At 38.4% G+C, this 26627-nt stretch overlaps 1 protein-coding gene across 1 annotated transcript in view; it reads right to left on the bottom strand.

Moving 5' to 3' along the window:
• DIAPH3 (diaphanous related formin 3) overlaps positions 1 to 26627 on the bottom strand; it is a 490845-nt gene that overhangs the window by 127772 nt on the left and 336446 nt on the right. The window contains exon 26 of the mRNA XM_026009631.2: positions 133 to 228. Within this exon, the coding sequence (XP_025865416.2) occupies positions 133 to 228 (96 nt within the window). The remainder of the gene's footprint in view (positions 1 to 132; positions 229 to 26627) is intronic.

The following is a 26627-nucleotide window of genomic DNA, read 5'->3' on the forward strand; positions in this document are numbered from 1 at the left end:
TGAAGAGTTGTTGCCCAGAGCACTACATTCTTGACACAGGACTTTAAAAGAATTAGAAGGAAAAAAAAAAGGAAAAGGTTGTTCTTTGTGATAGTTCCCTAGAAAGTAACATGAAACAAGTATAATGTTCACCTTTTGGCTTTGGCGTCCTTTTTCTTCGGTCGCGGAAGGCAGCGCCCGACTGCAAAGCCTCCAGCAGACTATCCATCACTCCTGTCTCATCACCCTCTGTGAAAAGAGATGCAGGGAATTCCATCAGCCCTCAGGGTTACCATAGCAATGTCAAAGCATACACAGAAACTGGTGATGGTGATGGTAGGGGGAGGAAAGATCAGATGCCAGGACTCAGCCAGCAATTTCAAACCAAGATAGGACTTTAACTCTCTCATAAATCAAGTATCTTTTAATGAAATCGGGCTCATTAGTGCCTGTGTTACTGTCCACTAAGGAGGACTGGGTTCCATTGATTCCCTTCAAAGGACCGCATTTTATAGTCTGGCAGCACAATAACTTTAAATAGGATGCGGTTCTAGTCATATCTGTGTCTCGGGTTATCATAAATCACATTTCCCTTGTAGAAATGGGTTATTTTCAAAGCATCAGCTTCCATTCTAAAATCGACCAGGTGCAGGAGAATGTTTTTGTTGCTGTTATCGAGACTCTGCTGCCTAAACTTATTGTACAAAATTATATTTCCAGGTTAACTATTGTGAACATGCTCCCAACAACTGCCTTTTCATATCAGAGGATAACCATCTCCTGACTTTCGGTGACACAGAACAATCACTACAAACTTTCATGGAATGTATGAAAAGTTTGTCTTCTATAATGAAAAATAAACCCAAAGAGGCTCTCAAATATCTAAAGTATTTTTCATCCCATTATGATTAGTTTAAATTGATATTCCGTATATATTTAATGAAGGATGTGGTGATAGAGCCAATCCTTTCTCCAAAACCAGATTATCTTGTAATATTCATAGTTACTTATCATTGTCAATGCTAAATATATTATTCAAAGGAAGTGTGTGTGTGTGTGTGTGTGTGTGTGTAGGGGGCGGGGAGAGAGCTTCAAAGAACCTACTGACCTAAACCCCAATTCAAGGAAATACACTTTTTTGTCCTTCAGAAAGACGTTATTTGTAGGATTCTCTATGAACTTGTATGGCTGGTATAGTTACATCTAAAGTAATAGAAAACTATTTTCTTTTGGATTTTAAATTTTTTTATTGAGATGCAATCCCTTGATTGGGAACAGATGACAAATGAATGCAGTAGAGTACAGATAACAAACTCATTTACAGTTTATAAGCAGATATATGAATATAAATATGTATTGGCCCCTTTCCATCTGGTTCTATCTCATATTTTTAGAAAAGTACTAAACTTTGTAGGTGTAATAAAAAAAAAAAGGTGAGTGACAAGTAGAGTATTTGGAGGTTAATTTACACGTAAATTTAATTCTCAAGTGGCTTGATGGCTATTTTAATTAAAATACATTAAAAATTTCAGACACCTTAATTAGTAACTATCTTTGAAAATTTAAGCTCGAACTTTTTTTAAAAAAAGAACTGCAAGTAAAAAAAAAAAAAAGAACTGCAAGTAATGCACATATTCAAGGTTGTGTATGTAATTTTAGTAAAAGGCAACATTTTAAAAACCTAAAATGTTAAGAAAGCAAGTATGAGATTAATGGCATACACTTTAAGGGAAAAAAAAAAAAAACCAAAGAACTACAAAGAAAATTTGAACTTTCTTTCATAAGTTTACTGTTGGTAGTGGTATTGGCAGTGTGATTTTGAAACCATTATGTGTGTATTGTAAGACTGAGCAGACAAGTAAACTCATAGCGGGAAAGGAAGTACAAATATAGAATAGGAGGAGAGGAAGAACCATAAAGTGTTGGATTGCATTTACAAGCATCATATAAGCTCAGAGATTTAAAACAAAACAAAAAACCCCCCACTTTTCTAGCTTTCCAAAATAACCCAGAAGTAATGACTCCGTGGCAGCAATGAGCACGCCTCGTCTCCAGATCTTGGTTTCTAAATACCCTAATGAAAACCAGAAAACTTAAGAGAAATGGCTGATTCTGAGGCTGAGACCAAAAGTGTAAAAAAGCCAGGAATGTACTGACGCACCAGAAAATTCTTAAGAAAGTGCTCACAGATAGACACGGATATGTCAAAAGGGCAGAAGGGAGCCAGACTGAAAGCTAGCCTTGACCAGGTTTGGGAGGATTTGAGCACCAAATGAGTGATAATAGGGATGGATTATTATACACGGTCAGAGGGAGGGAAACCATAATGCATCCATACTGATATTAAAAAATTAAAAATTAATATGGGGGAAGAGAAAGTTCCTCTTTAGAGAAGAATGTCAACCAAAAGGTGCCAAAGATAAGGGGGAAATAGAAAATTTACTATATTACAACTCACAAAGTAAGAATTGATTGAGGCAGAAATCAATGGGTGCAAAAACTACTGGGTATAAGGCTGTGAGGGAACAGGATTTAGAAAAATCTCGCAGATATCACCTCAACCAAATAAATAAATCTGACATCAAATATAACAGTAATGGTATACACTGACAACAACTGCCTTCTGAAAGCGTGCCCTGGGAAAGACACAACCTGTAGTACTTTGCACAAAAAAATATTTATCTTGAATCTAAGTATGAGCAAAGTATGATAGAAATCCAAAGGGAAGAACATTCTGTGAAGTGATTGGCCTGGGTTCTTTAGGACTATCAATTATGAAAAATGAGAGAGAGACAGAGAGAGGGAGGGAGGGAAAGAAAAAAAAAGATTAGGGGCATTACGGGAGATTCGAGAGCTAGACACCCAAATACAATACACAATTTTTGATTAGCTCTTGGACTATAAAAAAAGTTATAAATGATACTGTTGGGATAATTGGGGAAATTTAGAAATGGGCTGGATATTACAAAACTGTATTATACCAATGTTCAGTTCCCTGAGTGCGATAATTATATTATCATTAGGTAGGTTAATCCCATGTTCTCAGGAGGTAGATGCTGACACAGTGAGACTCACTAAGCAACATATGTCCCAGTATCACATTCTGTACTTCTTGCCCTTGAATGTGCTGTTCTCTTTACACAGAACATCCTTCCCTTTTCTTCAGCAAGCTAACTCCTCCTCCAAGACAGAAAGGAGAACCCTTCCCTGATCCATGTGGGCTGAACCGGGTGCCCCTCTGTGTCTTAATGGCATGAGGTAGCCACAGCAATAAATCCCTTACAATATAATTTACTTGACAGTTCCTGCCACTAGACTGAGTTCATGCAGGACAGAGGTTATGGCTTTTGCTTATCCTTAATACCTAGCAAAATGACAGTCTTACCTAGAGAGTGCTTATTAATATAAGTTGACTAAATTAACAAAGGAGGCACTAATATGGCCAATGGGAAGGGGTACTCATGCAGGAGAATAAAGGTGACAGGTGGAAGGAAGACCAGGGAAGTGGTATGAGTACTACACCACCACCACCACTACAGCAGCCTAGTATTGTTTCTTCCTCTTCCTTTGTCTCACACATCCATTCAGTTGCCAGACCTTATTCGTGCACACTCCCCAATATCTCAAGAATTGATTGTTTGTTTCCTTTTCTGACTTAACTTTTAAGTTCACTGCCCAGAACTGAGTTACTTTTTACCTGAAATATAGCAAGAGTTGCCAGGAGTTACAATGCGTCTAGTTAATCCCAAATTTGAATTCATCCCACACAGCACGTAAACTCGAAAGCAAGCTAGGATCTTCAATCCTCCAGTCACAAATTTTCAGTATCTCTCACTTTCCACAATATAAAGTCTCAACTCTTTCACTTGCCCCAGCACTTGATTCCAATTGTGTTTCTAATCTTATCTCTTCCAATTTCACAAACTGTTCTTCAGTTAAGGGCAACTTTCTTCACACACCTTCTCTCTCCTATCCTTCACTATGTAGCTGGAATGTCTGTGCCCGTTTCCCAGAGCTGATGGCTTTTCTTGGCCTTCATTCCCATGTGCATAATGGAAAGAATATAATACGGAAGTAAGAAGATAACTGGTTCTAGTCTGAGCTCTCAACTAACTACCTGTGTGATACTGGACTCCTTACATGATTGTTCCTGACAAGTGTAATAAAAAGAATACCTATCTAGGGTTAATGAGAGGATCAAATGAGATAATACAAATGAGAGCACTTGGTAAATTGCTAAGTGATATAAAAATGTAGGAAAATAAATTCATAAATGAATTCCATAGGGCACTAAAGGAAGTTTATGAAATATTTGATTATGCCTCAAGCACTGTTTTAGATACAATATAAATGGACTTGTATAGTGTATTTTGTTATGTGCTTATCATCATTCCTAAGGGAAACTCATCAGAAGTATCTATCAGAAGTAGGCCCTTTAAATAGTATTTAAATAATCCAATGCATAAGATAAAGACATAATAGAGATGTTATTCCAAATGTTAAAAGTGCATTTAGAATATTAATTCAATATATGTTTACTAAGGGCTTACTATGTGCCAGGACATTATTAGGCACCAGAAATACCTAGGTCCCAAGAGTCAACAATACATGTTCTCTGATCTCAAAAAGCAGAACAATGTGATAGGTATTGAGAGGGATTTGTATGAATTACTGGCGATGTAAGGTGTCCTACTGAATTAGCATAGAGAGAGAATAGCATACCTGGAGAAGGAATAGCAGATACAAAGGCAAAAGATATGGATAAAAAACAACCTGAGTCGAGTATTTAAATGATTTATATTTACATGATTCTAATAGAAACCTAATAATTCATATTTATATCATTCTAATACATTATTCTTCTACAAAGAGTAACAAAAATTAACTATTTTTTAATTGTAGACTAGAATTCAATTTCTCAAACTACAAGTCAGTTCATATCCAAAATATTTATAGGCTTTCTCCTGCTGTGAACTCTTTTAAATCAATAGACTAGCTGTTAACAGTCAAAGCTTTGCTGTGCCTGAATAGCACCTCACCTTGTTTAATTAGTAAATGGTATTTACAAAAATCGTACAGTGTCAAGGAAAATGGAGGAGGGGGAGCTCAGGATGAGCTCTCTTAAAGAAGAATCAATAGGACATGCAGACAAGCAGAGCGTGGCCTACTGAGGAGTCAGAGAAGTCTGAGGTCTCAGGGGCCTATGACTAGAAGAGTAGAAAATATGAAAATGTTTTAAAATAATATTTAGTTTGGTGGGGAACAAATGTTGAAGATAATGAGCTTCCTTTTGGACATGTGAGTGCACGATGCTAGCAGCGACCTCCTGATAACTTCTGATAATAAGCTGGAAATTCTGGCCTCAAATTCAGACAAAAATTGTAGTTATATTTTCAGAAATCATTTCTATATTACAGAAGATATTCAGCACTAGGGGCCAGACCCTGAGAAAGGTCCTGGAAATACCAGGGTTGACTTTATCCTTGCCTCATAAATGCCAGTGGTACTCTAGAAGTGCATAGGCCTGGATCAGGAGAGGCAGCACCTTGAGAACCAGGAAGAGGCAGTGGGGGACACAGTAAGGCATATGCTTTCCCTTGTTCCACTTTTCCCAAGCCAAGGTACAACACAGAAAGTACAGATAACCCCAGATACAGAGAAGATCCTGAAAGGCCCCAGAACATTAAAAACAAACTAAATAGTTTATGTACAAAGTACAGAATCAGAATGGAAATGGCTTTCTCAAGAGCAACACTGAGTTCCAGAAAACAAGGTATGGATTTCAAATTCTGAAGAGAAAGTTGTTCCAATGAAGAAATGGTTACACTGTCTTAAGAGGAAGATAGAACAGGAACATCCAAGTTTATGAGCACTGGTTCTTAGAAAGCTACTGGAAGGGGTGCCTTTGTCAAGAAGGGAAGAAAGTTAAGAAAAAGAAACAAACATAGGATCCAGGAAAGGGGAGGGGACAAAACAGCAAAGTGGCAAAAAATATTTCCCAGGATGACTTGTGTCCCAGGCCCAGAGCAGCCAGTTCAATGACATCGAAGAAAACTGGACTGGGAGAGAGAACCGTGGCCAAGTAACTAAGAGCAAATCTGCTGTGTGGAACCATCTGCACAAATGACTGCTGCTGATTTCACATACCTGAGAGTCTAGATAAAACCGTGACAGGTGTACACAAATACTGAGTAAATAAAAAAAATTTTTTTTGAGTATAAATCTAGAAAGGACATTGTTACCCAACAGGAAATAATCATAGAATACTAAATGTATGGGTAAAGAATATTTCCACGGCTGTGATATTATAAACACTGGCTATTTTTCTATCAATTGCAATACAATTGTAGTGTGAGGACAGTAGGGATGGAGGAGGAGGGATGGACAAGGGGACTACAAGGTGGGGAGAAAACAAAGGGAACTAAATCTTCACTTATCAGGAACTTGGTAATTCCTAAAATAAATTAACAACAGTCTAAGCATATTATCTAGAAATAGAGAAGAGGTAAATAAATACAGAGAAAAAGAACCCTAAGGATTAAAAGTGGCTGCCTCTGGGAAGTGGAAGGAAGTGGAAGAAGTTGAGAGGAGCGAGGGAAAATACATTTTATCATGCTATGAGCTTAACTTATTTCATTTAGGAATTTGCAGATATTACATGGATAAAAATGATGACAACGAAAGATTTCATGACAGGGAAAGATGACCAAGTAGGCAGAGACGAAGGAAGAAGTTGATTTTGAAATAAGGGTGCCCTCCTCAGATAAAGGGAAGAGGAGAGGTAACAAATGGTATAACACAACATGACAAGTACTGTGATGGAGCTTTCCAGCCCAGAAGGACACCTGGTATGGGGCACAGGGAGAAGGGACAGCAGTCATAGAAGGCCTCCTGGATACCAAAGACTTAAAGAGCTTTCTGTTTGTCACAGCTTCCTGAAGAGGGAAGCCCTACTCAAGCTCATAGAATAGGCAGGGGTTCCAGAGTGTCACAAAACACTTGGGAGACTCAGATGTGCATGGGAGTGGAAAGCAGGGTACCTGCGGGGCTGCGCTGAGAGGGGCTGTGGGCACAGGGAGGGGCCAGCACCTCATGCACTAAATAGGCCAGAGGAATTTGGGGTTTATCTTTAAGGGAGCCATCAAAATTTTTTATTTTTTATTTATTATTTTTAAAAGACTTGTATTTATTTATTTGAGAGAGGGAGAGCATGGAGCAGAGGGAGAGGGAGGTTTTCCTGCTGAGCAGGGAGCCTGATGCAGGGAGCCTGATGTAGGGCTAGATCCCAGAACCCAGGAATCATGACCCAAGCCAAAGGCAGACACTCAATTGACTAAGCCATCCAGGTGCCCCCATCAAATTATTTTGAAAACATGATCCAATTCCTGTTTTAGAAAGAATACTCTGAGGAGAGGTAAGATGGGGGGGGGGGGGGGCAAGGAAAATAAGGTGAGAGCAGGTCTGAGGATTTAAATCTAGGCAAAACATGATCGCAGGGGCCCAAATAAGGAAGGGAAGTGGTGAAAATGTAGAGAGAAAGAACAGAAACACCTTGGTGAGCACGGATGGGAGCACTGAAGAATAAAGTTGAGGTTAATTTCTAGGTATCCAGCGTGGCTAACTGGGTATGTAGTGATATCATTCACCAAGTACTGAATTATTCTTGTTTGGTAGGGGGATGGGGCCAAGCCCAGAGAGGAATTCAGGTTTGGATGTGTTGGGACGTTCAGGAGACATCCAACTGTGATTAGAGGTGTTCAGAAGGCTGACGGTTTCACAGGTTTAACACAAGGGGGAGGAGAACTGGTTACAGGAACAGGGTTCACCTAGAAGCATAATGGTTACACTTGCAGCTATGGAAAAGAGCGTAAGCATAGTGACAAGTGGAGAACACAAGTTTTGAATTCACATGACTTGGACTGAAATACTGGCTTTCCAGTAAGCCACAGGTATGACGCTTGGCAAATTATTTAACCTTAACTAACCCTCATTTTCTTTCCCCTCACCTTTAATGTAGATATAGGAATAGTACCTGTCCCACAAGGTTATCGGAGGGTTAAAAGAGATATGAGGTGTGCAATGCTCAGCAGAGTGCCTGGCACACAGTATGATCTTCCTATCAATTGACCTGTGTTGTGGTAGGCTGTTGATTGGCATAGTGCAAGCTCTTAGGAAGAGTGTGTGCAGTGACAAGGGGGCCAAGGGTAAGCCACAAGGTAGACTACTGTGTAAAGGGGATTTTTGGAAGAAATGAGTGTTCGCAGTCTGAGTGTTTTCCATTGTATTTACTGTGCATGCACTTTGAGAGCTCCCCTTCTTACTCCATTGTCCCCTGTATATCTTCTTTTAACTCCCACCACATTTTATAGGGTTTCAGTAGCAGTAAAAGATGGAATGTTAAATGCCTGGGATCAGGAGTGGGGCTAGGGAAGAAAAAGCTCAGTGTCTCCCAAGAAGTGTTAAAAGTGCACAGCTGATGTGCAAAATTCAGAGGCTCATAGTTTAACCCAACTCTTTCTAAAAGAAACAGTGACAGTTGCCCTTACAAAATTACATGAATTATTTTTCAACGCTGCTGGTTATAGACCTTCTGGGAACCAGATTGTATCTGCTTTACTTGGTAACCCAGTTCAGTCTTTAACCTAGAACAAAGCTCAAAATATGACTTAAACCAGACAGCAAAAAGACAGGAATAACTTAAAGTCTTTGAACTTGTCTTAATCTAGATGTGAAACTGAAAATTTGAGTCAAGGGAGTTAGAAAGCCAATTTTCATTGGGATTTAACTGATAAAATGATAATTAGAACAGTTCTCTTTTATACTATAGTTAAGTGGCTCAACCATAAGGAGAATTTTATATTTAAAAAAACACACAATATTTCAACCTATTTTTCCCTACTTCATTATTTGTACAACTTGAATTCAACATATTTCCTGTTGCAAGTTAGAAGGAAAAAATTAGAATCTTTTACAAAGGAGTAAGTTCTTACTGTTTTTATTTTTTAAAAAAATAGAACAGTTGATAACCTCTCTACCTCTGCTTACTATCTTGAGTATCTACTGGAGCAGTGACATAGCTCTGTCTGCAATCACATGTTACTACCTAGTTCTTGCTATCTTGAATATGCTTGGACTTGTGGCGGTCATTTTATAACTCTGAACCCAGACCATGGGGCCATTCTTATAGTAGCTCTGGAGATAACATAGGCTATATTTTCAAAGCTTGACTATAAACATATTTCACAGGTACATTTGGATGTCTAAACCATGATTATTATACTATTTATTGCATTTTATGCAAATCAGAATCTAAATAATTTCATGTCTTATAGTAAATAAGGTTATAGTAAATAAAAATAAGAAAGTGTTTGTGAAATAAAGTATTTTTCTCATATAAACTCTCCAGTTTAAAAAAAAAATGCATTTTGGATGTCATGCCTAAAGTATGATTCTATTTTAATTATGTAAACACCCAGGCAAAAAAAAGGTAATATAAATATACTGTAACAAATCATACTACATTGCTACTAATTTTTGTTTTTCTAGTTCTTGCATTTTAGAGTCTGATGTAAGAAAATGATTCTAGCATCACAGTCATTTAGTTAAACTCATGAAGATATGCAGTCTATCATCTTCTGAAATCTTTTATTAGAGTTCTTTTATTTTTAAAACTAATGTAAACAAATGGCAAAATTCCAGGAAAATAAGTTATGTATGTGCTCATTTAATTCTCCTTCCAAATAATACACCAAATACACCATTTTTAGGATGTCAACATAGTTAAGGCACAAGATTTACAACTAACCACTTAATCAATGAATGAGTTTGTTATTAGAAATAATATAGAAAAACTTAGCTGAGCCGCATTAGATAGACATCCCCTATTAAAAAAACAAAATTTCAGTGGCTCCCTGGGTGGCTCAGTGGTTTAGCGCCTGCCTTTGGCCTGAGGTGTGATCTTGCAGTCCCAGGATGGAGTCCCACATCGGGCTCCCTACTTGGAGCATGCTTTTTCCTCTGCCTGTGTCTCCGCCCCTCTCATTCTCTCTCTCTCTCTCTCTCATGAATAAATAATTAAAATCTTAAAAAAAAAAATTTCAGTAAGAGTTTCCCAAAGTGTGTATCACAGAATTCTAGTCCCATGAGGAATGCATGTGTCTGTGTGTGAGTGTTGTGGGGGAAAAGAGGGTGGTTCTGTGGTCAAATAAGCTTGGAAAATAATGTGTTGTATATACTGACCTTGGGAATTCATATCAAGTGCTCACTTTGGCAGCACATATACTAAAAATGGGAATTCATATCAAATATACATAAAAATATAATTCATGATTTATGATAAATGTGGCATTTCAAGTCAGTAGAGGATAAGAAAATGTTCAATAACTACTATAGTGACAATATTTTATCTAGCTCCCACTCTGCTAACATACATCAACATGAATTCTAAGTAGATAAAGCTTTATTTATTTATTTATTTATTCATTCATTCATTCATTCATTCATTCATGAGAGACACAGAGAGGCAGAGACACAGGCAGAGGGGATCCTGATGCAAGACTCGATCCCGGGACTCTGGGATCACGACCTGGGCCAAAGGCAGATGGCTCAACCACTGAGCCACCCAGGCACCGTAGGTAAAACATTTCAACATTAAAAAATTAAATTGCAAAAGTACAGCAGACAGTATGTAAAAGTGTATTTTTCATTACTTCTGGAATGGGAAGATTGCCTTATGAAAAATCTAAATATCCAAATGTCATACAGATTTTACTACACTAAGTGTCTGCAAACTGAAAGAAAAATAAAAGCAAAGTCTACACAAACAATAAAAGGAGAAACTAGAAAAAAACCCTGAAACATAGGTATTCCTTAAGACTGGTTTTCTTGAAGAAATTATGACTCAGAAAAAAACTCAATAAAAAAACCTCCAAACAAGCAAATGATACGTTCAGGAAACTCATTATAAAAATAAATAAGCAAGGCTTTTAAAGAGAGAATATCATACTTCAACTCATTCATAATTCAGGCTATTCCAAATACATCAGTGAGAGATCATCTTTCACTTATCATCATGGCAATAAAAAAATGGGGATAATTGGTATAGGCTGGAAAACAGGTCACTCCACACATTGTTGGTAGAAATACAAAACTAATTCATCTTTAGAATGCAATTTAGCAATCTATCAGAAATTAAATTGCACATACCGTTTGATGAAATAATTTTTTCTAAGAAAATTATCCTACTTATAACTCACATGTGTGCAAGGTAATAAATACAAGGATGCTCATGATAACATTGTTTATAATATCAGGAGATTGGAAACAACCTAAATGCCCATCAGCAAGAGACAGACTAAATATAAATAGACTACGATAAAAAAAAAATGTAGACTACGATATTCACATATGAAAATACATTGAGAGGTGAAAAAATAATGAAGCATATTTATTTATTTTAAAGATTTCATTTACTTATTTGAGAGAGAGAGAGAGCACACAAGAGCACATTGCACAAGCAGGGGGTTAGGGGAGCCGAGGGAGAGGTAGGCTCCCCGCCAAGCAGGGAGACCCATGGGTAGCTTGATCCCAGGACACTGGGATCACCATCTGAGCCAAAGGCAAACACTGAACTGACTGAGCCACCCGAGCACCCTGAAGCATATTTAAATTGTTCATATGGACGATCTCCAAAACATACCAAGTGAACTTGCTTACTTGTAAGTGAAAACTCAATTACTTATTTGATCAATAAAGATATTGGATACAGACCTTTCTATGACCACTCACAGAGGATATTTTTGGACGTCTTGATTAGCCATCACTCTACCACATGGTACTGAAAAAGGCATGACGTAATCATTCTTCCAGTGTTAAATGTTTGTTAAAATGTCTCCCATGTAAGTACTCAAGTGCTCAGCTCTGATTAGCTTGTTCATAGTGACCTATTCCAGCAATTACCAAAGAAAGCAACATTTAAAAATCAGCTTTGACTCTGGTTTAAAAAAAAAAATACGTTGCCAAAGCTGTCCTTGTGTATTACGTAGGGACTAGGATGCTGAACAGATGTCTTCAGTTGCAAAACACAGAATGTCAAGAGAAGATAATTATCTATTTAAATATATATGTAGATGTGAAATGATAATGACATTTAACAAGATGTGACTCACACACAGTGAACGCCCATGACCCTTTCATCACACAGTAACCCAGACAGGAAAAGGTTAATTACATGGCCTAACATCACTACTTGTGAGGAGAAGCTTCACTTGTTACCCACAAGAGCTTCACTTTACTCTGAGAAATAAGCCTGTTTAAACTTGGCTAATGCTTCCTTCCTGTTAAAAATATATTAGGATATACTTTAGACTCATTTAAATATTTTCCTTAATATTTTCTTGACTATTTTTTTTAAGATTTTATTTATTTATTCCTGAGAGACACAGAGAGAAGCAGAGACACAGAGGGGGAAGCATGCTCCTCACAGGGAGCCAGATGTGGGACTCAATCCCCAGACTAGGATCATACCCTGAGCCGAAGGCAGACGCTCAACCACTGAACCACGCAGGCATCCCTTTTCTTGACTATTTTAATATTTCCTTAATATTGTCTCACTATATGAGTAAGAAATTTTGAAAAATATCTTTCAATGGCTGTGCTTCTCAAGGTTTTGAACAAAGAATGGAATGATTTCAGATACAGAAGATGAAAATGTTTAATTCAATACCCTGAATGAAAAAAAAAGAAGGAAGGGTAATCTAGGGGATAGCAGTCATTTCACAGGAATTTCTTTCAGGACAAGCTGGGATAAATGGACTTGAGGTCATGAGGGGCCACTCTCGGTGAGTGTACCTGGACACTGACTGGCACCCAGAGGGGCCCCAACAGCCAAGTGCTGACAGCAACATATGGTGCACACAAGAAGAGGGGGGAAGAAAGGTCAGGAAGTGAGGCCCAGGGAGCTGAGAGTCGAGGCTGAAGAACTGCCATAGAATGGTTTTGAAAGGTGTGAAATAATCAAAATTGTACTTCACCATGATTAAAGCTGGCATAGTGTGAAGGTGTCAAGCCTGGGTGACTGGGAAATTGGTGGTATCATTAACCCAAAATGAGAACATGAAAATCAGGTTTTATGTGGAACATGATAAGTTAGGTTTTAGATGAATTGATGTTGAGGTGCTGGCAAAGAGTCAAACTGCTTTGTCCAAGAAGTAGTTGGAAATAACATGACTATAAAATCTGTAGTTCAAGTCAATCCTGCACGTACACACCAAGGAATATGTGGCAGCCACTGAAACCAGCCTCAGCGCTTGCTCTCATGGGACTTACAGTCTAAGGGCAATTTCATTTGTGACTACCTGTAGGATAAATGCTCCAAAAACAGAGAGCAGAGTGCTAGGAAATTGCTTCCTGTAGAGATAGTATAAGCTATGGCTGCCCAGTGATGATGCAGGAGTTATTCTTTAATACCCATATTTGCACTTAGATTTCTGAAGATAGGTTTCAACTGCAGTTTAAAAGACTCTACGGGGGATCCCTGGGTGGCGCAGCGGTTTGGCGCCTGCCTTTGGCTCAGGGCACGATCCTGGAGACCCGGATCGAATCCCATGTCGGGCTCCCGGTGCATGGAGCCTGCTTCTCCCTCTGCCTATGTCTCTGCCTCTCTCTCTCTGTGTGACTATCATAAATAAATAATAAAATAAAATAAAATAAAATAAAATAAAATAAAATAAAGACTCTACGGATGACACAGTAAACAGTGGAAATTTGTGTATTAGCATTTTGTGTATTAGCACAGGGATGTTCTCAAATGCCACTGCCCTGCTGCCAACTTTGCCAAGGAAGTTTACTAGATTCAAGCTCTAGTGTCATTTCTATTACGACTGTGTGGCTCATAAAGTTTTTTTTTTCCCCAGCTCTTTTCGTAGGAGAAATACAGATTTATTCTGCACAAATATGGCATTCCTTCCCCTTTCCTTTCCCAATCAGACACAAACGTGTGGCATTAATAGTACACACTGAAGAAATGCAAAAATCCTAATCAGAGTAACAGCAGCAACAGATTATTCAAAGAAAGGAAGTCAGCAAAGACAATAGGCAACTCGGAATGAGAGGGAAGTGCGGAAGAAAGGAATTGACATATGCTTCCAGAGAAAGCAAATAACACAGAAAAGAAAAGAAAGTGGGAGACAACTGAACTTTCGATGAACTCCTTAACAATTGCAAAGAAACTGGAGGCAAAAATGTGCCAAACTCTTTCAAGAGAACAATGGAAGATTTTCCTCTCAACTACAAAAAACCTGACAAAATGAACACAGAAGCCCCCCAATAAAACCTGCTATTAGGTATGTTTGAGCACAATTTTATTTAGAAAAGAATGCATGAGAAAAAAAAGTCTAAATATGAATTAAGATATACGAGGAAACATCACTTTGTGTGAACGTCTGTGTGGAGTTTATTACCTAAATTTTCTGATTTAATTCTCACTCCAACCCTGCAAAGTAGCTATTATCACAGCCATTTTAAAGCCAAGGAAACTGAAGCTCAAGGAGGTGAAGTAATGTTCCCAAAGCACAACCATGGGTAGGTAGTTAAGGGGAGGTCAGACACAGTATCTTTCTGATTCTTTCCATTGTATGCTTTTCTCAATATAGAGGTGTTGTACACAGAGTAGTGCTCAGATCCTAGTTTTGCTGAGCTGTACTCAGAGGTGTTTCAGGAAATGCCCCAAGGTACAGATAGACAGTGGCTTTTGAATCTGGTAACAGCCAACAAGCACAGGTTAGGTTTCCCCCAATTCACTAGAAGCCTGCTCCCATTCTCCAGAACCTGGCAATAAATGAAATGGAGGTCACAGAAGACTTCCTCCCCACAGAGAAAGGCCAGAGACATCTTCCTTCTCCTAAGACCAGGACTATCTGGAAATGCTAGAATCAATCTAGTTGGCCTGTGGCTTCATGGTCCCTCTCTACAACCCTCTCACTGGGTATCTCCACTGCCCCTTCCTAGTAGATGTCACTCATCCTCTGGTACATTATGTGTAGAAATATAGGTAGTGGAGAGGGGAGTATTTATTTTCTCATCTTTACTGGTATATCAGAGTTTTACTTCTTTTCCCTGATGCAAAAAGAACTATTTGAGAAACATGTCATTTGGTTATATCACTGCCATCCCTCTGGGTCAATGTCACCTGGCTATACACTAGTCTCCCCTCTATTTAAGATAGACTTGGTCATCTGATTCAATCTTCCTTTTCCAGCCAAGGCCTGCCATTATCCTGCATGAATTCAACCCCATGTGAACAACTAATCTAACAGCAAATGAGTTCTTTGACTCCCTCATCTCCCGGGACCAATCCTTTCTCTTTAACGGTCCATTACCCAGTCTCACATCCATAACTGAACTCTGCCACCACCCACAACTATTTTATTAATAATAATTTAGATTCATATAAACTGTTGTGACTCCTGCCCTTCCTATAGTATCTCTTTCACTAGTCCTGTCACATGTCCCTGGAAATCTCCAAAGCCCTGGCCCCACTCTCTCCAGTTCATTGCTTTGACCATGGATCACCTACCCGTATCTTACTTCTTTCATTGAGGTCCTTTTTCAGACTTCCAGTAAAACATAAATGAACCCCAAATTCCATTTTCTTGAAACTATATACCAGCTGCTGAGTAATCCTGGTTAAAAAGAATACTGCAGGATCAGGGCTAGTACATAATCACAGTTGCCAATCTCAACTAAATTCTTAATGCTACCCAACACTCCTCTTGTGTTTCACCAGGAGGCTCTCAATCCTACTCCCTGATAGGGGTCATTTCAATGCTTCCACTTTCTCTTCAAGCCTCTCAACCACCCATTGCCCTTCCTCAGTAGAGGACTTCCTCTATTTCAGATATAAAATAAAAATCCTTGACAAAAATAGTGTAACTTCCTAGCATCAAATCAACAAATATATCTGCACTTGGACCCAGCCTTTCCTCCTTCCCACCCATCACAATAGCAGAGCGTTCTTTGCTTTCCAAGACAATTTCCTCCACCTGAAGTGTCTGTCATCTAACCCTCTGCACTGGTCCTGCTGCCTCCAGGACCTTGTTCTATTGAGTATCATTCCCAATCTCCCTTCTTTTCTCATTCCCCCAACTACATTCAAACGACTTTGAACACCTGCTTGGCCCTCTCTTAACCCCAAGTCCCCTCTAGTTACTACCCTTCTTACATGTCAGTCTCACTTCCCATGTTCATTTATAAACCCTCTAACCTTCTTTGAATCGAAGTCAATGGGACAATTGTCATTCTCTTTATTATATGATCTCTTGGCAGCATTTGACAATGTAGACTACCTCTTCTCCTTTGAAATGATCTCTTCCCTGGGCTCTATGATATCAGAATTTTTGTTTCCTACAACTTCCATGGTGAAGGAAGCACTTTTCTTGGCTCCTCCTCCTTGGCCCACATGTACACTGTTCCTCACATTCTCCATCAGCAGTTTATTAAATCCCACAGCATATAAATGAAGAACTCCAAGTTTTTATCAAGAGTGCAAGCTCTACTCCTGAGTCCCAACTACAGCAACCAACAATCCACATTTGCCGAAGACTAAGGGGCTTCTTGGAACAAAGCACCTGCAGTGCCAAAACTGGGAAAGTCTCAGGGAAAACTAGCTTGAGTTACTCTTGCTCCTACCCAATCACTGAGACGAGGTAACTCAGGTGTTCTATAGATACCTCAAAGGTTAGCATCTACGAAATGGAATTCACCACCATTTTCCCCCAAATTCCACTTCCTCCTATATTTCTTATCTTAGTGAATGGTTATCACCTATTCAAGCAGAGGAAACTGTCAAAGGCAAATATGTACAGAAGGATCTCTGTATTTCAAAGCACTGAGTTCCCACTCACTTTTCTTTCTGGGGAAATATCCGATAGGATTCTTATATAACCTATTACTACTTACAAATCCTCATCAATGAAAAACAGTAGAAAACTAGTATATATCACTTATCTGAAAAGTTACAGATCTACTGGTGAGCTCTCAGTAGTGCAAGGTTTCTTTCTTTAGTGCCACATTCTTCCACCATTCAAGTTCTTGACACTAATTTTGGCCACCATTTAATGTATTATACAATTTCTTCTTTAAACACTTTGTAATATTCCTAACATGCAGTTATAGAATGATTAATTTTCCTCTCCAGGAAGCTGAAATAAAGAAATATTCCTCCAGTAAGGAAACTCTGGAAAACAACTGTATTAACTTAAGGATGCCTCAGCCTGAAGACAATATACAGTCTGTAGGTTGCCAGGAAACAAAATGGTCGCCATTCACAATACATTCTGTAGAGTCTATTATCTTCAGGTGGCTCTTGTCTCTGGGTGAGCTCTATCAAATATTGCCTTTAAACTCACCTGGACAAGTGAAATACATCCAGTGCACAAAGGAGAATAAATGAAAGTTTTAGATTATGAACATGTGAAAGAAGTGCAAGACTCAAGACTCTTCAGGCTGAAGGAAATAAGGCAATGAAATAACTTCATGGTGTTTGGGTTATTATATTTATATCTCTTCATCTTCATTCAGCACAAGACAGTAGACAGGCTGACATTTTAATGAAAAATTGAGACTAACTTATGGAAAGAATTATCTGGAAAAAATTGTTAACACAGGAAGCAAAGTGCCAAGGGAAATGGTGTTTTTTCCTTTATCTCAAATATAAGGAGATATTCTCTTCCGTTCCAAGGGGTTCAGGTAGTGATGAGACATACAGCTATAAGTACATAGGGACAATTCTCCATTCCTTAATATATTTATCTAAGCTGTGGGTCCTATTTTCATCCTCATGCCAGCCATCTTGTGACCACATGTGTACATATTAATGCTTCCACTACAGAGTATGTGCATCAATAAGAGAAGTTGAAATTACATTAGTTAATTTGCTACATCATTAACAGCTGTGGTAAAAAGTCCAAAGAGAAAGGAGATTGAAACTAGCTAAAATGAGTGGTTTGTATTGTTAAGTGAATCCAAATTATCTATGTCCCCTAGTCCTGCGGATAACTGAGAGTCAGCTGTGCACACATCTGTGGGTGTTTATAAACATTTACCATCTGTGAGAAGCTTATGGGTTGTAAATGGTGGGCTAATTAGTTGAAATGCTAGTCATTCCTAATGACAGTTGTTATGGATAAAGGTTTTACCCAGGTTAAATTGATCTCGGAACCCTGTTGATCACTGGAGGCCACTCTACCTTTTATTACAAGACTAAGGAGCTACACTATGGTGTATAAGTCACACATTAAAGATGCATTATAACTAGATCAGGCTGCTAGTTTATGCATGTTAATGAGCTCTGCTCTTAATAGACTGAAGTGCTGATTGAGTATTTGTCAGGGAAAATGAGAAGTTGTCAGTCTGTAAAAAAGGTCAGCCAATTCTGTAATATATAACATTTTCATTTCTGTTCTACATGTATACTAAACACATTCCATTCAGAAAATTAGGAAACCATGGATAACACAGTAGTAATTGACAAAAGCAGAATTCATTTATGAAAGGGTTTGTCCTTCTACATACCTGCATACATATGCATTTGCCGAAATTCCCCAAATTAGCAACTTCTTCTAAACCCATGTCTCCCTTTTTTACTAATCAAAACTGGGGCGAACACATTATATTCTAAACAGGTACTTTCAAATAAAATTGTCCTATAACCAAATGGAAAGCAAAACCAAAGGAAAAAAAAATACTGCATGGAGAGAGAGACTCTTATTTACAGCTAAATGAAAAGTGTCTTATAAAAGACTGTATTTTAATAGAGGATAAGTTGTAGAATGAGTGGGTGGAGGGCCTGGACAAATTTTGACTGCTAAGGCATGTTTTGATTTAAAAATTGACTTACAGAGTATAGATAGAATTTGCAGGGTTACAAGGAACCTTCTTTGATAGAGGAGATTTATATTCTGGGAAGCCAACTGGCCTTCTTACTATCACTTAGCTACTGGTAGAGCCAGGGCTGGAATACTGGTCACCCCAACGCCTAGGCTGGAACATTCAACAGTACAGGACACCACTTGCATTCTAAGAGAATAACAACACTGTCCATAGGATCAGAACTGTGGCAAAGGAAAAAAAAAACAAAACTGCCCTATCTAAAATGTTACTCCTTTGTACACTTCCTATCCCTCATCCTTGCTTTACCTTATCCTGCTTAGAGCTTACTGACTTCTAACACTAGATATCTTAAATGTGGATCCACAAGGGCAGGGCTATCTGCTTGGTTTGTTTCCTGCTATATCCCCAGGGCCTTGGAAAGTACCATAAAATGATATGTGCTCAACAAATATTTGTTGGAGAAAACCTTTTGATGGGAAGAATTTCTTTTCACCATTATAGTAACAGTTCTATTAATAAAGGAGGTACTCTGAGGCCAGTTTTTGTAATTTGTTGCCAGAAATTTTAAACCATGAGAGCAAATCATACAGGAGGCCTTGGGAATGTCTTTTGGAATGCTAGGTAAGGCGTGACCAATGCTTTTTAACATTCACAAAATACAAACTAGAACAGTGTCACATAGGACAGAAAGATAAATGTGAAAGCAAACTTTAATGATGAAAATCCCAGTGTCTTGGAACTGAATGCCTGTGCTGGTTTCTGCTGAAGAGGAAGGAGTGGGATTGCCCCTCTTTCCTCTGAGGGGATAACGGGATATATTGTTTTACCTGACACGCATTCAAACCTCAGTTGGCAGCTCCATATGAGGATCACCCCCAGTTTACCCTCACGAGTGAACGTGATTTGTTTTCAAATGTTCTTGGTTGGTGTAGCTACAAACAGATGCCCAAACTGTCTTTGTTAACTAAGAAGTTCGTTCTCCTCTTCTAGGAAAGAAGTTAGCATTTATGTGTAGTTATATTTCATACCCTATGCCAGGCCCTTTCAGGTGAAATTACACCCCAGATAAAAAGGTTTTAAATTAGAGAGGTAAAATCCACATGTCCTGAAGCTCATCTAGGTACCACCTACCCTGTCATGAAAGCTTTTCCCTGGGTCCTCACACCTTTTCAGCTACAAAGCCCTCTTGGTACCACTTTAAACAGCCTTTCAAATCCACCCTGTCTTCTCTTTCTCCAGTACATCCTAGTTCAGGTTGTTGGCATTTAGCTCCTAAAAAATTGCAACAGTGTCTTAACTGGTCTCACTCTTTCTACTTAAGCCACATCCTCTAAACCTTCTGCATGCACTGTTGCCACCAGAGCCATCTCTCTAAAAGAAGACCATATCACTGCTCTGCTCAATGCCCTTGGAAAGTGCCTACAGGATAAAGCAAAACTCTAAAGCATAGTATGCTACCCTGATTTCCACTTTAGCCTTGCCGCTCCCTACAACTCTACCCAAAGAATATTTCAGGCCCACTACATTATTTGTTGCTGTCCAAATATGAATTTCATGCCTCTGTGTCTTAATTTACACAGCCCAGTGGATTTCCAGACTTGGAAGTCCTGGCTCATTTTACTGTGTCCATTTGGTAATCTAATTCAAGATTCTGCGTTTCAAAGGACCAATGGAAGTCTGGGCATGACTGCTCAAATGCCAACCCACCTTCCCCAGCTCTACCCTAATGTGGAAGCCAGGACTATTCACAATATTGGAACTATTCACATAGGAGAGAATGCATATCACATCCTTGGGTTGTACGTAAATGGAAAACAAGCCCGCATCTGCTGGGAGGGAAACTGGGAAGGGAGGTTTCCTGCAGTGTAGGAATCCCGTGCACTGCTCCCAGTTCCAGGAGGAAATGGGGCTCACAGAGCAGTATTTCACATGGAATCACAGGGAGTGGAATCCAAGAGTGGAAGCACCTCGTGTCCAACGTGGGGAACTGGGAGAGGGCAGATCCATTGATGCACCGTGCAGATGCATCATGCACTCCAGAGAAGTGGCTTACAGAAGTCCTCACAGATGAATGACTTCTAGGGGCACTGGCTGGGGAGAAAAAGAAGTGAGCAGATAGAAAGAACAAGTCCACGTGAAGAACATGGAGACATCTCTGAGAATCACCAATATTAGGGAGTGGAGGAGGCATCTAAGAGCAGTCAAACAGATCGCCTGGACTACCCCTCAAGAGCAAAAGAGACATCACCCTTCCCAAAAGAAGACACAAGAAAGTATGTCAAGGTAGGGAGGCTGGTTTGGGCCCAGACAGAACTGAATCAAGAAGAGTGTCCACCTGTAGAAGGGCACGCAAGCTGGCTTTCAAGCTTGGAATCTGTTTTAGAGAGAAAGACAGCAAGACGAGAGCATGGAAGGGTATTTCAAACAAGAATAACTGAATCTGATGCTGGAATTACTGAGCTGAAACACATATACAGAGAGAAATGACTAAGCTGTTTGCCATCATGCGGGCAGATGTTTCAGAGTCAGAAATTAAACTTCATTTATAACACCTTATATCTTTGCACATCTGAGTTTGTTCTCCTGACAGTGAAATACCTATTTGTTACTGATACCATAAGGAGCACCTAAAACAAACTGGACAGATGCCATATCTCGTCCTAGAGTTGGGCCAAGTACACCATTAAGTGGCCGGCTCAATTAGAATGTGGACAACTGAGGAATTTCCGCTTCACAGACGTGAATTCCATAAATATTTTAACAGTGCTTATTAAACACCTGCTACCGAAAGATACTACATTAGAAACAGCAGCTCACTTTAAAAGGTTCTTTTTTTTAAAGACATGGCTATTTTGTGTAAGAGTCTTATTTTCGTAAGATTAATTGAGAAATAATATTATGTTTGATTTTCATGTTTAAAGAAGCAAATCTTTTATAGCCAAATTAGAACATTAGCTGAAATATCATGTAAAGTAACTATAGTAAATGCTTCAAGTCACTTTCCTCTTTTCTTGTATTTTATAAAAGATAAATATCACCTAATTAATGAATTTAGCTAAACCTTTATTCCACAGAGGCCTCTGAAAAGTTTCTAGGAGGAATACACCAAATTCTTAAGACGTTTTATTTTCTGTTTTCAGTATTAACTGTGCTTAAATGGGAGCAGGCTAAAAGCATGCGTGCACATTCAAGCCTAGCCTAGCTAAGTCGTAATACTCCGATGGAAATTTTTATACCTCCAAGAGTTCCTAAGATTCTAACATTGCTAAACACTACTGGAGATAATTTTCATTTCTTACCTTCCCCTTTTTAGAGTTGGTGAATGGCTACTCAGTTGGTATTCCGTTTCTATTATATTCAAGTGTAATGCTTTAGAAATAAGATGGTCCAAACATAAAATGGAAATTTTCTCATGGGGGAGAGGAAAGATCTGAAAAACAGTACTTCTTCCCAAGCTTTCCCACACCACAAGTAAATCAGGCAGTTCTGAACAGAGCTCAGCATCATTTGGGCTCTCCTAATTTTCCAAGTGGCGCAAGAACCGTTTTTAAACTCTCCATTATGCCTCCAAATGTAACACTGAGACATTTTACATTCAGTCTCAGCAGATACCATGATTTAGGAAATGGCATTTCCTCAGATTGCAATGCTGTGTGTCTTAAAAGTGTCAAAATCTGAGTCAATCAGAACACACTATAACCCAAATGCCATGTTGCCTTAGACCACATTCCTTTAGAATCCCATGGGTAAAGGTCCCTAAAAAAGTTGCAGGGTCTTTTTGCAAGAATAAAAGGTATTTCTAATGATCATAAATGATATTTTCCTCTACCGAAGTTGAAATAAGAGTATAATCAACAGAGGTACAGCAAAATGGCAGGATTATCTTTTTCTTGGGTAGGATAATCAATTAAAATACTTAGTAATTTATTTTTTGACTGATTTAATATTTAATAAAAACACTCTACACATTCAAGAAATAATACCAAGTGACTACCAGAAGACATTACACTTTTTTGAAAAATCAACATTGTTCTATAATAAATATTAAACTACATCAAGGCGGGGCACCTAGGTGGCTCAGTAGTTGACAGTCTGCCTTTGGCTCAGGTCGTGATCTGGGGTCCTGGGATGGAGTTCTGCATCAGGCTCCCAGCGGGGAACCTGCCCTTCCCTCTGCCTAGGTCTCTACCTCTCTCTCTCATGAATAAATAAATAAAAATCTTAAAAAAAAAACTACATAAAGGCAAAGTATAACAAAACAAAAAAATCCCTTTTATTGATATATGACTACAAAGGCAAATACAATCTAATGAGCATTAAGACTATCCACTAGAAACAAGAGATCATAATTGCAATTCAGCAGTAGCAGAATCAATACTTATAAAATATACCTGAAGTACAATAAAAAGACTGCCTTTCTCTTAAGTCTTGGCTTTGGAATTAAGATCATCCCTTTTGTTCACCAACCTTTTTGACTTCACGACATTTGAGGGCTACTTTGCAGTTAAAAAGAGGAACCGTTACACATTTAGAATCTTAGAACTAATGGCAAGTCAGAGAATCAAAGTCAGGATGACTTTGGGGGAAAACTATCCAGCTTCTAAAGGCACTGAACCTTCACACAACACTTACAAGTTCCTGATGGAGCCTCTAACTCAACACTAATTTGACAAAAAAATGTTTCGACTTTGCAAGAGTTACTGCATGGATAGTACTACAAGTTTAAAAATAAACCTTCAAAGGATTGTACTGAACTGAAATTACTGTCACTTTTAACCATTAATGATAATTATTGGTGGAAGTTCTACGGTGACAGTTCATTCTACCCAGGCAATGGTCTCCCAAGAATTGCTTGTTCCAAAAACAGTCAGTCATGTGTTTTCTATTATTACACTAGTCTGTCAAATTCTTCCTGCCTTGGGGCATCCTAGCTTGTGGTAAGGCTGCCCTCAATGTTAACTCTGTTAATATTATGCTGCTTCTAATTTTCTTGAGGAACACTAGATAGCTGAGGAAGGAAGCTATCCAGGAAACAATATTTTAAAATCATATTACAAAATAACATCTAATTTCATCTAAACATTAATGCCTATTTATACCATTTTCAAGTAACACATAAATATTCAGTATCTCTGCTTAATTTTCCCCATCTGCCCTAGGATTTTTTAAATTCATCATCAAAAGTGAAATACTACTGAGGTCCTTTTTTAAAATGGCAAGATAATCACTTTAGACTTAGCAACCTTCATGTCCAAGTTCAGCAACCACTGAATGGATTTCCTTCAACCTTAAGAATTTAATGTCAAAATGACCAAAAATAGGAAGAGAAAAGAGACAGCCTATTAATAAAGAAATAAAAACCTGGCTTCCCCTATGACCTTCTGACACATTGATATTTTCATCTCAAAAGATATACAAACAATAGTACAGCAATACTGGGGACTATGAGCTGGGATAAAAGGATAACAGCACAATAGTTGTGCTGGATTGGTAACTTGAACAATTGGCAGTCCAGATGCTTGCTAGCATTTCAAAAGTTCAACTGCACAACTTTTCATTTTAAATTAATAGAATCTAAAAATCACATGATTCTCTTTCTGTGCTGAAAGATTTACTTTTCCCTAACAATCACCATTATTTTTTATCAATATTTTTGTTTACTTAACTACAAGATCCTCATTTTCTTACACATATTGGCCATTTAGCAAATGCATGCTTTTGGTTACAGGAGGACGAAAAAAGTTAATGGAGTAGTTTTTTGGTCCCCCCCCCATATTGTGCCATAAAAATCAAAGAATAGTCTCTATAGATTATTGATCAGTAGTATCAGGAGCTGACAAACTTTTTCTGTAAAACACAAGATAGCAAATATTTTAGGCTTTCTGGGACATACGCACTGTGTCCCATTGCTCAGCTCTCCACCTGCAGCACCAAGGCTGTCAAGGACAATATGTGAAGGAGTGAGTGTGGCTATCTTCCCATAAAATTTTATTTATAAAAACAGGCACGGGCTAATAGGGCTCAAGGTTCTGTAGTTTGATGTGTATTTTTACTTTACACATAAATAACAACATGCTAAACCGAACACAAAAATGAAGAGATGTCATTTGACCAGTTACATTTTTATCAACTGTTTGACAAATCTTATGCATGTCTTCTGTGGTATTTACTTGCCCACACCATGGGCTAGGTCCTATGAGATAAAGAATGCTGAAGGCCAAGTTCTTGAAAAATGTACAATCTATTAGAAGCATGAGACTAAAGCAAATGAAACGAGTATAACCAAACAGTCCATACACTAAGTTTTGTGGCAAGGCTATAATGGTTTACAAAAAAGAGATTGTCTATTATCAAGGACAGATATTCAGAGAAGACATTTTAGAGAACGCCCGAATTAAAACAAACAAGATTTTGTTTGATTCAGTTAAGAATTAGAGGGAAGGTATTTATGGCAAGGACGACACCAGAAATAAGCTCAGAGAAGTAGGAATGAATGAGTGTGCCTGAGAGAGTGGATGCTATAACCAGTTCAACAGAAGGCAGAACAGGCACTGAGAAGTACATATTCAGTCTCTTATCCACCAACTCTACAATCAGATGTTTTAGAACCTGTTTTGCAGACTGTAGGAAGGTCAAGAACAAGCACACGCTGTAAAATAACAACATATCCAGAATAACCTAGGGCAATATCCTCTAATTAAACTCATTATATTTCTGCTTCGATGGGGACTCCTCTCAGTTCAGGCCAGGTTTGGCATCAAATGAGCTTAGACACTGAAGTTACTTAAAAACTTCTGGTTTTCAGGGCATTTTATAGTTTTGGGTTGCAAAGGGGTTGCAGAAACAGAGTGGATTCAGCTGCCCCAAGCCCTAAGCAATCCAGTTTCTTTTACAATTTTGTCTGACTGGTCATTATTAGCTTTTTGATTGGTACCAATATGTAACAGGCTTCAAGAGTGGCATACATTTTACCTCTTTTTCAACTGGGATAGAATTTTTTTTTTTTTTTTTTGGAAGTGAACTGGACTCTACACAGGCACCAATCAAGTTCAAAAGTTGCTCTCTCTGGATGTCTGTGTTTCTACAGGGTAAATGTTAAATACAGACATATACACAATACATGAAGAGTATGCATTAGGTAATAGGAGTGGGATAAGTTTCTTAAAAAATGGAGAGATCTATGGTTACGTCTGAAATTAAGACAATACTCACAGTCTGTCTCTGAAATTAAAAAAAAAAAAACAACTTCAAATACAAATACTACTTTTACTCAGAATTGGTAATGTGACATAGGAGAGCTCATCATGACAATGGCCCACTGGTTTGGAAAGTATACACCATGTAAGAAAGGGTTGGGAGGGGAAGTTACCCAAGGAGTAGTCAATGTTACATGCACAAAATATGCACCATGATTGTAGCCTATGTTGTTGAAGTTATAATGTTCTCCACGTGGTACAAAGATTAAGATTGCTAGGATTTCTGCCCTCGAATATGAACCCAGAGTGAATCTGGGCTTGGTAAGAGAAAAGTCATAACTAAGTGATATGTGTAAACAGTTTTTTTTGGTAAAATTCTTAGAAGCAACCCATGCAATGTTATAAAGATCGAAATTATTTTGCTCCCCAAAATGTTTAGCAGAATTAGCATTTAATCTTGCATTACGAAATGAATTTAAACAACAACAAAAGTTGGGAGTCATTTTTTTACTCGGCATATAGCAAATATTACAAAATACTCAGAAGGGCAATGAAAGCCATTTT

This window comes from Vulpes vulpes, chromosome 6 (assembly GCF_048418805.1).
Source record: "Vulpes vulpes isolate BD-2025 chromosome 6, VulVul3, whole genome shotgun sequence".
NCBI lineage: Eukaryota > Metazoa > Chordata > Mammalia > Carnivora > Canidae > Vulpes > Vulpes vulpes.